The sequence below is a fragment of the Rhipicephalus microplus genome, chromosome X (genome assembly GCF_043290135.1).
Source record: "Rhipicephalus microplus isolate Deutch F79 chromosome X, USDA_Rmic, whole genome shotgun sequence".
Classification (NCBI taxonomy): Eukaryota; Metazoa; Arthropoda; class Arachnida; order Ixodida; family Ixodidae; genus Rhipicephalus; species Rhipicephalus microplus.
In genome coordinates this window covers 388,296,554-388,311,022 of record NC_134710.1, presented here as the reverse complement: position 1 = coordinate 388,311,022, position 14,469 = coordinate 388,296,554, and the positions used below count along the sequence as shown (strand labels likewise).

At 45.0% G+C, this 14,469-nt stretch overlaps 1 protein-coding gene across 1 annotated transcript in view; it reads left to right on the top strand.

Annotated features, from left to right (window-relative positions):
- The window catches only part of MCU (mitochondrial calcium uniporter), a 298,312-nt gene that overhangs the window by 266,458 nt on the left and 17,385 nt on the right, over positions 1-14,469 (top strand). Inside the window, exon 4 of the mRNA XM_037413340.2 lies at positions 151-321. Coding sequence (XP_037269237.1) covers positions 151-321 — 171 coding nt within the window. The remainder of the gene's footprint in view (positions 1-150; positions 322-14,469) is intronic.

The window sequence follows — 14,469 nt, the reverse complement described above, 5'->3', positions numbered from 1 at the left end:
GATGAAACGAGTCGTGCAACCTAACCCTTTTTTACAGTAAATGTTTTCACCATCGTCATAATCTTTCTTGGATGTGTACAATGCTTATTGGAAGCCGAGTGTTCACATTCCTATGTGCCTTGCTGTGAGACCAGTATACCACATGCGCAGAGGTAACGGTGGTGTACAAGGACGGCCTTCCCGAGATCACGGTGCCGCTTCCCTCTCGACGAGACCGGTGCCGCTTCACGCTGCGACCGCTGGGCAGCACGGTGGGAGACTTCATGCGCAGCATCTGCGTCGAAGACCGCGGCGTCGACCACGTTACCGTCACCTCCACAGGTATGCGCCTCATAACTGTCCTCATAACCCTCTCTGCCCGAAGTGAGTATAAAGTCGCATGGCAGAGTGAAAAGGAGGCTCGCGAGGGCAAGCTTCTTAACTACTGCGCGACGCTGGCTGCTGCTTAATGAAAGCCGCTTATCTCTCCTCTGAACCAAGCACTTAGAGCATGCACGCGGACGACTTAGCAGCGTGTGATAAAGCGTTAATACGAAACGACTAAAACAGAGCTTTTCTGGGATGTAAGAAAGCCGAGAAACAAAAAAAAGGACAGAGAGAAATCTGGAAAACAGTTTTTTTTTTATTTAAGATTTTCTTCATGCCGCAAATAAGTTGAAACACGGCGAAGTGCGTATGCTCCAAATAATCAAATTCTATGAGTCCCAGTGTCTGGCTATCACGGAGATCAGTGTTACTTAGAATGAATGAAAGACACGTGAACAACCATAGTAGACCTATATACTGTTTGACATTTGCCCAATCTATGCTTGGTAATTAACGCACAGTGCACAATCTCTTCGTTTTAGGGTGTCTGTTCCTGTTATCGCCAAATAATGTTTTCTTCTAATGAAGTGCAATCGTGTCACCTTTATAATAATACATGCTTAACTGCACTATAATAAAGCTAAAAGTAAATACTTAGCCAAGCTTCAATTTGAGTTAGTTGATATGGCATTGTGATGTGGTTGCGCTGAGCCAAAGACACAAAGAAATGAGGGAACAAGAGGACACCTGTCCTGTCCTCTTGTTTCGTCATTTTTTTGTACATTTGGCTCATCGCATATAGATCAACTACATTACAACTCATGCTCGACCCAAAATACTCAAAACATATATCCGTAAGTATTGGTGTGTCCTTGACTCCATTTGCGAAAGCTCTATCATCTTGAAAGACACAGAAGTTGACTTGACCCCAAGTGACGCTTGCGTGTGCAAACGCTAATGCGTTTTTGCAAACAAATTTTGATTTCATCCAATATTATCCTATACCGGATACTAATTTCTGCCACTATCCTAATGTGAATCTTGTAGCAGTTTTCATCTGGTATAGCTAAACTAATTGATAAATTACCCTTTGGATTCATTGTTCCAGTGGAATTTACAATGGACTTTGATGAAGCAGTAGGGTTTTCAGCTTTATTATATTGACCGAAATCTTTCAGTATTCTATGAGCACTTTTGTTTTGCCTTCGCAGTGGAAACTATGGAAAGTAGTTCCGCTGTATAATACCAGTCACAAGGAGCTCAACCGTGAATTACAGTCTGATCATGGTGGCCAGCAGCTGTTGCAAGCATTCACACTTCAGTATTTCGTCTCAACCCAGTAAAACATACTTGTCTGAAGGGCAACTAATACATTTTACTAATAGTCTGCCCCGTATATTAGACCGTGCATCATGTCTCTACTATTTTTTAACAAACTGGGTTCAGATTAAATTGGGGAAGACGTGGCGAGCACTAGAAAGGAAAATGATATTAAGAGACAAGAGAGCAGAGTGGGTCAGGGAACAAACTGGGGTTAATAATATCATAGCTCAAACCAAAAATAAGAAATGTACATGGTTGGACAAGTAGCCCGTAGACAGGATAACCGCTGGTCATTAATGGTAACTGACGGGATTCCCAAAGGAGGCAAATGCACGAAGGGGAAGCAAAGTTAGGTGAGCCAGTGAGAATAATATTTGTGCTTCAAAACATGTTTGTTTAGGTACATGACAGAGTTAACATAATCAAAATGAAAAGTAATCAGTAATTTGCATTCCCTTGCATTTTCTTCACTGCAACTCCTCGACTGTCATTCGTAGCTTGCCCAAGGGCTCCAGTACAGCAACTGAAATCTCATCTGCTGAGAAATGTTGCTGTTGAATTGTTTTCCACTTCTAGTAAATTCAGTTTGGTTTGACATCGCAAAATATTGTGATCACTCTGGATAGACTTCTGCGAGCAGCAATGAAAACAAGGGGCTCCCATCAGCTTAAAATAACAGTTGTGGATACCAAGGTGTTCAAATTATTGAGAATTAGCGGTTGTGCACACCAAGGTGTTCAAATTATCGAGAGATTTCCCTCATAAAAATAAATAGGGCTATGCGCTTTTACAGTAATAATATTTGTTCTATGTAAAAGGCCTGACATATGCCAAGGAATTTTTAAAGATATGTTTATTCTTAACAGAACAATGTCTGAGTGCACTCAGTAGGTATAATCAGAGTTGGCCAGTGTTTGTACATGTTGACGATTTGAATGTGTACTAACAGCTATTTCCTTGATATTGTTGTGAAATATGTTGCCAAAAGGACTAGTTTTGTATGATACCCATGTCAAGAGGGAAGCAGACAGTTAGGAAGTAGTGAAGAATGAAAATGTGAATTCAGCTTCTGACATCCTCCATCGTTTGAGCAGTGTCTTTGATGACTATGCGCCATTGGCACAAAAACAAACTCATTTGTTCATCTGTCAACGCAAAGTATAAACACTTTGAGGGTCATTCAAAAAGTTAGCACGATTTGGTTCCAAACAAGTAAATACCTATTAGCAAAAGTTTTTATTCCTAGGCTTAGTTTAGTGAAAACCTACTTCACTTTTCTACAGAATCACTGCTAACTTTTTAGTACTTTTTGTACCGTCGCAGTAGTTTATTTAGTCAATTTGCATGAAAGATTGCCGCCTGGTAATTTACCCTGTTGCGAACAGTGATCTCGCGTTTCTCGCTGTCTTCAAATCGTACCCCGAGCCACTGTTTCAAGCGAAAGAACATAAGCTAATCACATGGTGCTGGCTCAGGACAGTACCATGTGATTAGTACCATGTGTAGGACAGTACCATGTGTAGGGCGTGCAATGTGTGTTCCCAACCAAAATATTTGGACTTCCCATTCGTTCTGACTCTGGTGCAAGGATGCGCGTTGTCATTAGGAGGATGATTCTGGATGTGAATTTGTGATGTCATCACCGTTTATTGTACTTTTTACTCTGCTGAGTTTTTCACAGTATATGTCAGCTGTAACTGTGGCCTACATTTCACAAAATCAAATACTAAAAATGCCCTTTTTGACTTGGAAAATGGTAGCCATCATTTTATAATTGGAGTAAGCTAATTGGATGAAATTTTTTTGGTTTTTGTGAAAAGGAGTGGTGGCACCACTGTGTTGGTTCTGCAATTGCGTACACTATCAAGCGTCGTCACCTGTGCAAAAATGTGCGAAAACAAATCATCCCTGTCCTATTGGTAGCAGTCCAAAAATGCTCATTCACTTGACATCCTTTGGTGTTTGAGTTCGTGAATAAGCAATTTTGGAACCCAGCATGAACAAGCTTTGTGATGTCTGAGCATATGAGCTACAATTGTGCAAATTCTAGTGAGGCCAACAAGGGGAACTTTGACTTACAGACCACTAACTGTTAGTCTTCAATCTATTGCAATATCTAGTCCACTTGAACATTTTGGTTGGTGTGGATGCTTGTTGGCGTGGCACTCCACTCTTTGTCGTGCACATTTGTGCAGCCATTTGGGAAGTCTCAACACCGTGTTCTCACACTTGTTTCACTCCTCACAATTGGTCCATAATTTAGGCACAACGCCCCATAGATTGGAGAAGCCAGTGGTTATTTTGCATGCAAAAATTTAATTACTATGTGCACCTCACAACAGGTGGGAGCAACAATATTTACAAAGGTTGTTGTCTGTGTTCCCAGACAAGCAAATGACAAGTTCTTTAGCGGAGAAGTAGCAGATTGTGCTGTGCATCTAACTCTTCAGTCTGACATGCAAATATTGAAAGATTAGGAAATGGCCCTTAATTTATGAATAATCATCGTAGAAAATTTCATTACACAGATTTGACTGCAATGATTACTCACTGCCTATTTTTTCAACATTGCTACCGTAGCTTCCAGCAATTCTCAGCTGTCTAATGTTACTAGTGTTCCATATGTCCCTATTGTATGTGCAGTGTTATGTGCAGTGTATTGTGAGTGCTGTTCACTGGTGAATAATTTCTTTCTTACAAATGAGTGCTTTTGGGAACACTAACAGGCATCTTGATTCTCGTGTGTCAGCTGATCAACAGTCGGCGAGCAAGGGCAAGGGTAGCTCAATCTCTGAACTTGTCATCCTTGACAACTTTCACAAGAATGTTGACTTGCTGAAAATGTGACTCAGGTTTTCATTATTCGCCAACTATTACTCAACGGAAGTGTCTGTCACTGAGACCTTTTTACCTCTTTTGAAACGTAAACCAAGTTTTCTTTTCAACATGATCCTGTAGGTGGTGTTTTCACAGGATGCACATGCTTAGCGCCACTGGAAGTTGATTTAGTTCGTCATAAAAAGATCTGACGCGCAGGCAAGAACACAGATATTAAACACAATATCGAAAACAATGTTATATGCAGGGATAGCTAGCACAACAGCTTGCGGTCAATTCTTTTTATTCAGTGAGATGTGGCTCTCGCCAATGTGTTGTCAAATATCATGTTGGGGCTCAAGCTAATCGTACCGAAACAGCACTTTATGAGGACATGTGTGGTGAGAAAGACAATGCGCAGCATGGTACCAAGTACTGTGCAAGGGGTGTCGGGTGTAAATATCATTGTCTGACTGAACGAGACAAGATACAAAGTTGCACAATTTCAGTGGACAATTTTATTGAACACATAACTATTACTGATTTTTTTTCTGCATATATTGTTCAACTCTGTGAGTGATAGCATTCCGTGTTTACATGTATACTGCTACATTCACGATAGTCAATAAACAATGTGCGCTTACTTGCTTTTTTTTGCCAGTTGAGGCCTCTCGATCACGTGGCCACATAGCGGAAACATTTATAGTAATGTTAGGCTGCCGTGCGCGCGAATACCACCCTGCAAAAGCAGCGAATGAACGCCCATAAACCTGCGGGCAAGCAGCTGAAAACCTTCATGTACAAGTAGCTGAAAGCCTTTCTAGCCCAACGCTCTTCCCCCATTTCTCTCAATCGCTTCTCCAATTTTATCTTGCTGCTAGCTTCTCGGCGCTCGAATTACGTCCGTCCCATATCACCTTGAACTCCATGATTTGGCGTATTGCTGTGAGCTCCTAAAGAAAGCCTATCTATTCCTCATTTCCTAATTTCCAATCTTGCTTGAATCTGTCATCTCACGCACAAGACCGCATTGCCAAAAGTCAGACCAGGAACCATGACACTTTTCCGAATTCCTCTCACATCATACCTATTGTAATTCCACAAAGCCCTATTTTTCATCACCGCTGCATTCCTGTTTTCTTTAGTCGTTATGTATATTTCGTGTTCTCTTAGGTACTCGGTCCCGTTGCTCATCCACATGCCCAGATAATTGTATTTATTCGTTATCTCTAGCGTGACCTCTTGTATCTTAAGCTCACTACCTTCATTATCATTAAAAATCATGACTGCTGATTTTTCTTTTCTGAATCTGCAATCTAACTTATCTCCCTCATTACCGCAGGTGTCTATCAATCTCTTGAAGTATTCGTTGTTGTCGGCCATTAGCACTATATCATCTGTGTACATCAATGCTGGTAGTGCCTGTTCAATGAGTTTTCCTTGTTTGACGAAAGAGAGCTTGAAGCCAAATCCACTCCCCTCTAATTTGGCCTCTAATCCTTGTAGGTACATCATGAGTAACAAGGGTGACAAAGGACACCCCTGCCTAAGCCCCCGTTTTATCTCTGTGGGCTCGGATACCTGTTTTTCCCATTTTATAACTACCTTGTTACTTTTGTGGATATCCTTTAAGAGCTTAGTGACTCTATGCATCCTCCACACCTAGTGTGGAGGATGGAGTGAATCACGCTATCGTACGCTCCCTTGAGTCTTAGCAGCGCCATCTCTAGGTCGGATAAGTTCACGCCACCACTGCCCTTACTTTCGTTGCACTGTCAAAGGTACACTGCAGTTTCCCTTCTCTAAATTGTAGTATATAGGTGTTCTGTGGTACCCGTGGGAAATAAAGCGCGTGGCTGCCTTCGACCTTCGACCTCGGTGGCTGGTGTCTGGGAAGCACGGCCGGGTCACGTGATCGCATTGGAGGCGGGAGAGCGTCACGAAGGCGACTGGAGTAGACCTCCGGCAGCCAGCGAGAGAAGCTACTCGGAAAAACCACTTGTATTTTCGAACGGGCCTTGGCCCTTTTATTTATTTGTCACAACTTTATTTATTTTTGTTTATGGTCACGTATTAAAATAAAGACCCTTCATAAGCTTCACTCTATAGGGAGCTTGCATGAACGGCGGCGAGGCTATAGAGTCTGGGTTGGCAGCCATTTTTTTTTGTCAGAGGCGGTCGGGAAGTGCAGCTGCGCAGTCTTGTTTTGCGAGCGTTGGTGTAGCTTGCAGGCGTGATTGAGTGCAATCAAGACGCAAATTTAACTCCAAGAAGTCTCGTGCACGATGTCAGCCTCACCGGAAGACTACACCGCAACGTTGTATCAGAAAGACCTCGAGGGGTACGAAGAAGAGACGAGAATTTTCTCCCAGTGGGCCCATTCACGCTTCGTGCGGGCGACTGTGTAAGCGACATGGACTTGTGGCGGCGGGTCTACAGCTCAGATATTCATGAATTTTTCATTCCGAGGACGAGTTTGAAATCTCTGGAGCAGATTAAACCCAGAAAAGCCCTCAAGCATCATAACTTTATGAAGAGTGACCAGGTGCGGAAGCCGTGTGTGAAGAAAGTCGCTGCCGACACTGTAGTCATCGTCACTCAAGTAAGACGTGTTAAATTAAGGAGTGCTTTTCTCGTACACGTGCGTCATACTCCTCGTAGTATAACAGAGGAGTGGGATGCGTGCAGGCTTCGCTGTTTCCGGCCATACATGTCCAGTGCGTGGCAAGGACATCATCATCACTCATGTCCATGAAGAAGACGTTGACGGGGGCTTGTTAACACACTGGGACTTTAACCTGAACAGAAACAAACATTTGCATCTTTGGGAAAATTAAGTAATTTAACACCTCTTACATGAGTGAAGACTATCACGGTATCGGCGGCGAATTTCTTCACCCAGGATTTCCACAACCAGCCACTCGTCACAAAGTTCTGGTCCTTGATTGCCTTTCTCGACTTCAACAGCTCTCGGGTAATCAAACTTATCCTCATAATGAGAAATTGATGAATATCGGAGCTGTCGACGCATAGCCACAAGCGTACGTCGCTTACACAGAATAGACGTCAGACTCTGCTCAGGCGGCGCTGCGAGAAACACTGCCACCAGCGCCCCGCCCCCATCACCGCGCCGGCCATAATTGGGTAGTGCACAGAAAGCCGTCAGCAAGCGAACCTGCATAGGCCCTCCTCTCTCGTTGGTGTTGAGGCGCGGTTTTCTGAAAATAAAGAACCTGGCAAGCTTCTTGCTTCAACACAAGCTCGCTTCATAAATGTAGGAAGCTCATCAAAACGAAATGCGGGCAGAATGGAAAGTATGTTTTATTTATTTATTTATTTCGGCATGCCCCTGACAATTTAAGTGCAAGCGGGCATTGCATGACATCAAGTTTGAGGCAAGCGCTAAACATGGGCATACACATGATGCCAAAGTGGTGAAGTGCATGAACAAACAATCTATGCGATCAGTGGTACGAAGCTCGCTTTATCCGGCACTAATGGCCCTAGTGATTATCGCTTTGCAGTGGTATTCTCCATCAATTTCTTGCTTGCTGTGCATTAAACCAGAGCCGTACCCAGGAATTTGTTTCGGGGGGGGGGGGGGGGGGGGGGTGCGTGTAGAACGGCTGCCATTTTTCAAAATTTATACTGGCTTATTTTCATGAATAAAACAAGTACATCGCTTACTTGTAATAATTCGATGGTACTTTTCAATTATTTGTACCCAAATAAAGAAATTGGTATGTCAAACTCAAATTCTGGTTAAAGCAAGAAATAAGTTTGGACAATAGCACCACCAAAGCAGGGGACACCGCGACCAACGGCTCCTGATGAAGTAACACAATGTAACGGCGGTACAAAAACGGTATGTATGTGTTACAAGCTGCCACTCTAGCGTCGCCAGCGCGAAGTCGGCGACAGGAATGGCAGCAGGTTAGGTCGTTCCGTACGTAAGCAGAGACAGTGAAGAGATCAGAGACGTATGTGGGGAAAAACAAAACTCTAGTGATATTGCAGCACTGCAGAGGAATCTAGGAATATTGCAGAGGAATCTAGTACAACTTTTAATACCAACTAACAAACTATATATAAAATCAATAAATCAGCTTACAAGAGAGAAGTATTACAAACTACACAAAACTAACCAACAATAAAACTACAGATGAGAAAGTCCGAAGGTATAAACAGGTGAAGGGATACCTGTGATGACCGGCAGCGTTGAGTCTACGACGATCGGATGCGAGAAGTCAGAGAGAGTTCTAGCACAACTGCGATGTTGGCGGTGTTGCAGCGCTGGTGTTTTCAGGAGGCTAGTGCTTGAAGCCGATCTCGGGCAGGTTGAGCTTACTCGAGATTCAAGTACCGATGCCTACGTTACAGACGTTAATTTCGCGTCACAACTAGATGAATGGCTAAGTTTAGGTGGCCAGCCGACACGGAGCCACAACCACTTAAGGGATACATCTTGATCTCCTTCTACACCATGTTGGTCAGCAACTAGACTGCTTAGCAAGGCGAAATCCTGCTCTTAAATCGACCTCCGTGTCCCCTGATTCTCGTCCTGGGGGAAAAGAGACCTCTACATGGGTCCAATTATGCACGTTTCATTGTTAGAAACTCCACCCTAAAGATATATTGACCACGTCCCTTTTTAATTAGGAGAGGGTCCTCAACTGAGCGAGCCTGACAACCTGTTGGGGTTCTCTCATACGGCTTGTCCACAAGCAGTTTTGCCTGTGGGAATGGTCAGTTTTCTTGGTTTCAGCCGGTGCGTCTTGCAGTCTACAGCTAGTTCGGGGTGCATCGCGGCCTTTGACGACCCTGCCGACGCCGCCGTAGGTACAAAGGATCAAACATTGGCGACTAACGTTTGAAGAAGAACACCCCATTCAGTACTTCCCTGCACTAAAAGCTAGTCTTTTCATGAGCGAACGGTTCCACCGGTCAGCGGGGGAGTGCGGCGCCTGTTAATTTGCCGTTACGCCGGGTCGCGAAAATGGCAGTCCGTGACAGCATGTATGCAAGCAAACAAACAAGTCGCCCGACATTTTGATCTTCTTGTTACCGTTCGCACATTCTGCTTGCTGGATAGTTTCCTCGTAATTGCCCCCGCAGGGGTGCCTGCGCAAGTAGGCGTTTGGTGTGTAGCGACACCACGGACCCGAGCTAACGGGGGAGTTTCTACTCCCTCCCACGCCTAGCCGTGCGTGGCTTTGCCGTGTCCGGGGAAAAGGGGATCCTGGGGGTTGAGCTGACGCTGGGTGATTGGACCTTTAAGGCCCCCCGGCAGAGGCAACACACCCCTTTGGCCCCGGCTTCACGTAGACGGCACCCCTGGGCTGACCCACCCAGGGGAAATCGGCAGTCGCCTTTTCCTATCTCTCTCTCCCTACATCTTCGTCTTTTGTTCTCACTTTACATCTTTCCTGTCTTCTACTCTCTTCTGTATACTTCCAATTTTCCTGGCGGCAAGGGTTAACCCTGTGCAAATAGCCTACCTTGGTCTAGGCGCATTGGGTTATGGCAGTGTTGTACGGCTGACGTCTGCAAGCTTTCAGCACCTGTAGACTTGCAGCGTCCCCTTGTTGGGCTCCGTGGTGGGTGGCCGCCAACGCTGCTGAACAAAAATAAGACCGGCATGCAAGGCGCATTTCCTCTACTATCTGATCGTACCGGCCTAAAGCGGGTACGCACCGACGACATAAATCTCTTCAACCAGCCAATAGAAACTTTTCCCCACTTCCACGTCATTCACTGTGAAAAAACCGGAAAGCAAGCCAGGACCGTATCTCCTTTCGTAGTTGCCAGGTGTCTTACGGAAACTCTCGGGGCTGGATACAAAGTAACCAAAATGGCGAGCGGAGACCTTCTTCTAGAAATTCGGGACAAAGCACAATATGAAAAGCTAAACAGCCTCTCAACGTTTGGTGACGTACCGATCACCATAACACCACACCGATCCATGAACACCACTCGCGGAGTGGTATCTGATGCAGACTTACTTGAGCTCACCGAAACTGAACTTTTGGAAGGGTGGAAGAGCCAAAATGTCAATAATGTACAGAGAATTATCATCAGAAGAGATAATAAGGAAATTCCAACGAAACACTTGATACTCACGTTTGCATCCAGTAAACTACCAGATTCCATTCAAACAGGGTACACGAAAACATCTATCAAGCCGTATATACCAAATCCTCGTCGTTGCTTCCAATGCCAGAAGTATGGCCATGGCTCTAAGACCTGTCGTGGTCGCCAGACTTGTGCACAATGTGGAGTCCTAGGCCACGTGTCCGAGAACTGCAAAGAACCGGCACACTGTGTGAACTGCGAAGGAAACCATGCCGCATATTCACGCTCCTGCACATACTGGAAAAAAGAAAAAGAAATAATTACATTGAAGGTGAAGGAGAACATTACGTTTAAGGAAGCACGGCGAAGAGTCGCTCCATTCTATGGACCTACATACGCTGATGCGGCGCGTCAGGGGGCACCGCCGCACCAGCCCTCGCCACCCCTTCGGCCCGCGCAGAGCGAGCCGTCGGCTGTGGCACCTGCCCCCAAGGCGGCTGTAGCCCAGGCTACACTGCCTACTCTCAAACAGAGACCGGAGACTCCAGAGTCTTCGGGTCTCAAGGCCTCCCCTCACCAGGCGAGGCCCAAAATCCAAACTAACAGCCCGCACGTGCGGGCATCCAGTGCCTCCGAGGAGGCAATGGATACGTCGGCACCCTTGGTGCCGAAAGAGCGGCGTGGCTCCTTGGAGCGCGCCAAGAAAACAAAAAAGCAAATAACAGGGCCTGGTGATGGCCCTGTTAAGTGAACTCAAACTCCCCGTCTAAACAGCCACTTGTTTTTCGTACACACAGCATTATTTTACATTCACCATGAACACTCAAATTATACAATGGAACGTCAGGGGCCTTCTCAGAAACCTTGACGACATCCAAGAACTCCTACACGAACACTCACCAAAAGTGCTGTGTGTACAAGAAACACACCTTAATTCAAAACACACAAATTTTCTTCGCAAATACGTTATTTTTCGAAAGGACCGTGATGATGCCGTGACATCATCCGGAGGTGTTGCCATCATAGTGAATCAAGAAATTGCATGCACACACTTACAACTCCAAACATCCCTTGAGGCAGTGGCTGTTCGAGCGGTTCTTTTTGATAAACTGATCACAATCTGCACGATTTACATTCCTCCTAGTTATCAGCTACAAAAACGTGATTTACACTCTTTAATTGATGAACTTCCGGAACCTTATGTTCTCCTTGGAGACTTTAATGCGCATAGCAGGCTATGGGGAGACTCTCGGTATGACGCGCGAGGTCGACTGATCGAACAGTTCCTTCTCTCGTCGAGCGCGTGTCTCCTAAACCGAAAAGAACCAACCTATTATAATCTCGCCAATAACACCTACTCCTCCATAGACCTGAGCATAGTATCTCCATCTCTTGTGCCTCTACTCCAGTGGAAAGTCGTCAGTAATCCGTACGGAAGTGACCACTTCCCCGTAGTTTTGAGCACGACAGTAACTGAGTGTCCATCACGTGTTCCCAAGTGGCTCATAAACAGAGCCGACTGGGAACAGTTTTATACTATTGCTAGTCTAGGTTGGAATGACATCCGTACTTTGAACATTGATGTTGCGGTGAACTACTTCACAGCGTTTTTGATCGATGCTGCAACAAAATGCATCCCACAAACAAATGGACACCCTGGAAAACGACGTGTGCCATGGTGGAACTCTGAATGCCGAAACGCGCGCAAACAGCAAAACAGAGCTTGGAGGCTGCTTCGGAACTCGCCGACAGCCGAAAATCTTGAAACCTTCAAGAAAATAAAGTCTCAAGGCAGGAGAACGCGTCGGCAGGCCAGAAGAGAAAGCTGGCAGAAGTTTTTATCAGGGGTTAATTCATACACACAGGAGGATAAAGTCTGGGACATGGTCCATAGGATAGCAGGAAAACAAGTACACACACTTCCACTCGTAAACACTCAGGGTGATACCTTGGAAGATCAGGCAAACTTCCTCGGTGCACACTTCGAACAGGTATCCAGCTCGTCCCACTATACTGACACTTTCCAAAAATACAGAACAAGAATAGAAAAGCAGAAACTTGAACACAAATCCACTAGATACGAGGAATATAACCAAGCTTTCAGTCTTGCTGAGCTCCGAACATCTCTGAACTCCTGCAGTACTTCTGCCCCAGGTTCTGACCGTGTGATGTATGAAATGTTAAAGAACCTACCAAACGAAACCCGAAAAACCTTACTTTGTTTGTACAATGCTATCTGGTCTTCTGGCACTATTCCTACCTCCTGGAAAGAGGCTATTGTTATTCCCATTTTGAAAGAGGGCAAGGACCCTTCTTTAGCTTCGAGTTATAGGCCTATTGCACTTACAAGCTGCTTGTGCAAAGTCTTCGAAAAAATGATAAACTGCCGACTTGTACACTTTCTTGAAACAAACAATTTGCTCGACCCATTTCAGTGCGGGTTTCGAGAGAGTAGATCCACGACAGACCACCTTGTTCGTATCGAGGCACAGATCAGAGACGCCTTCGTCCATAAACAATATTTTCTCTCCGTGTTCCTCGATATCGAAAAGGCTTATGATACAACATGGCGTTTTGGAATTCTGAGAGACCTATCCAACCTTGGCGTGCGCGGAAGAATGTTTCATATAATCAAAAGTTACCTGTCAAACCGGACATTCCGTGTCCGAGTGGGCACGGTTCATTCTCAAACATTTGTCCAGGAAACAGGCGTTCCACAAGGTGGTGTACTTAGCTGCACACTTTTTCTCATAAAAATGAATTCCTTGCGCTTGACCATCCCTCGCAATATGTTTTATTGTACATATGTGGATGACGTCCAGCTTGGCTTTAGGTCTTGCAATCTGGCAATGTGTGAGCGGCAGGTTCAGTTAGGTTTAAACAAGCTCTCAAAATGGGCAGAGGAAAACGGATTCCGACTGAACCCACAAAAAAGCACGTGTGTCCTGTTCTCCAGAAAGAGAGGCATGCACTCAGAACCCGACATTGAACTGAACGGTCAGCGTCTGTCTGTTAATACGGAGCATAAATTCCTAGGATTAATCTTGGACAACAAGTTGACCTTCGTACCGCACATCAAGTATCTAAAAACAAAATGTTTAAAAGCCATGAATGTTTTAAAAGTGTTGTCACGTACTAGGTGGGGTAGTGACAGGCAATGTCTCATGAACCTATATAGAAGCCTAATTCGCACCCGCTTAGATTTTGGGGCTGTTGTTTATCAGTCTGCGACTCAAAGTGCTTTGAAGATGCTGGACCCCGTGCACCATTTGGGCATCCGCCTTTCTACGGGTGCTTTTCGCACCAGCCCCGTAGAGAGCCTTTATGTTGAGTCAAATGAGTGGTCGCTTCATCTGCAGAGAACATACATGTCCTTTGTTTATTACCTTAAGGTGAAAGCAGACAAGAAGCACCCCTCATACTCCACTATTAATGATTTGTCGAGCTCAACTTTGTTTCAAAACAGGCCTTCGATGAGGCAGCCCTTCTCTATTCGCCTGAAGAGTCTAGCTGAGGAAACTGGAATCTCACTAGAACACAGTTTAATGGCTCCTGTAGCATATCCGCCACCGTGGCAATGGCAGACTATAGACTGCGATGTGTCTTTCCTAGAAGTTACAAAACATGCACCTGTTGCCCATATCCGAACATACTTTTTGGAACTTCAACACAAATACACATGTCCTGAGTTCTTCACAGATGCCTCCAAGACTAACTCCTCTGTGTCCTACGCTGCTGTAGGCCCATCCTTTTCGAATGCTGGTCCACTACATCCACGCACAAGTATCTTCACAGCGGAAGAGTACGCGATACTTGTGGCAGCTAAACACATCATACAATTACAAATACAAAAAGCAGTAATTTATACAGATTCCCTAAGTGTGGTAACGGCTCTGCACAGTCTTAAAAAACAAAAAAACCCAGTCCTTGTCTCACTTTACTCTATTTTAT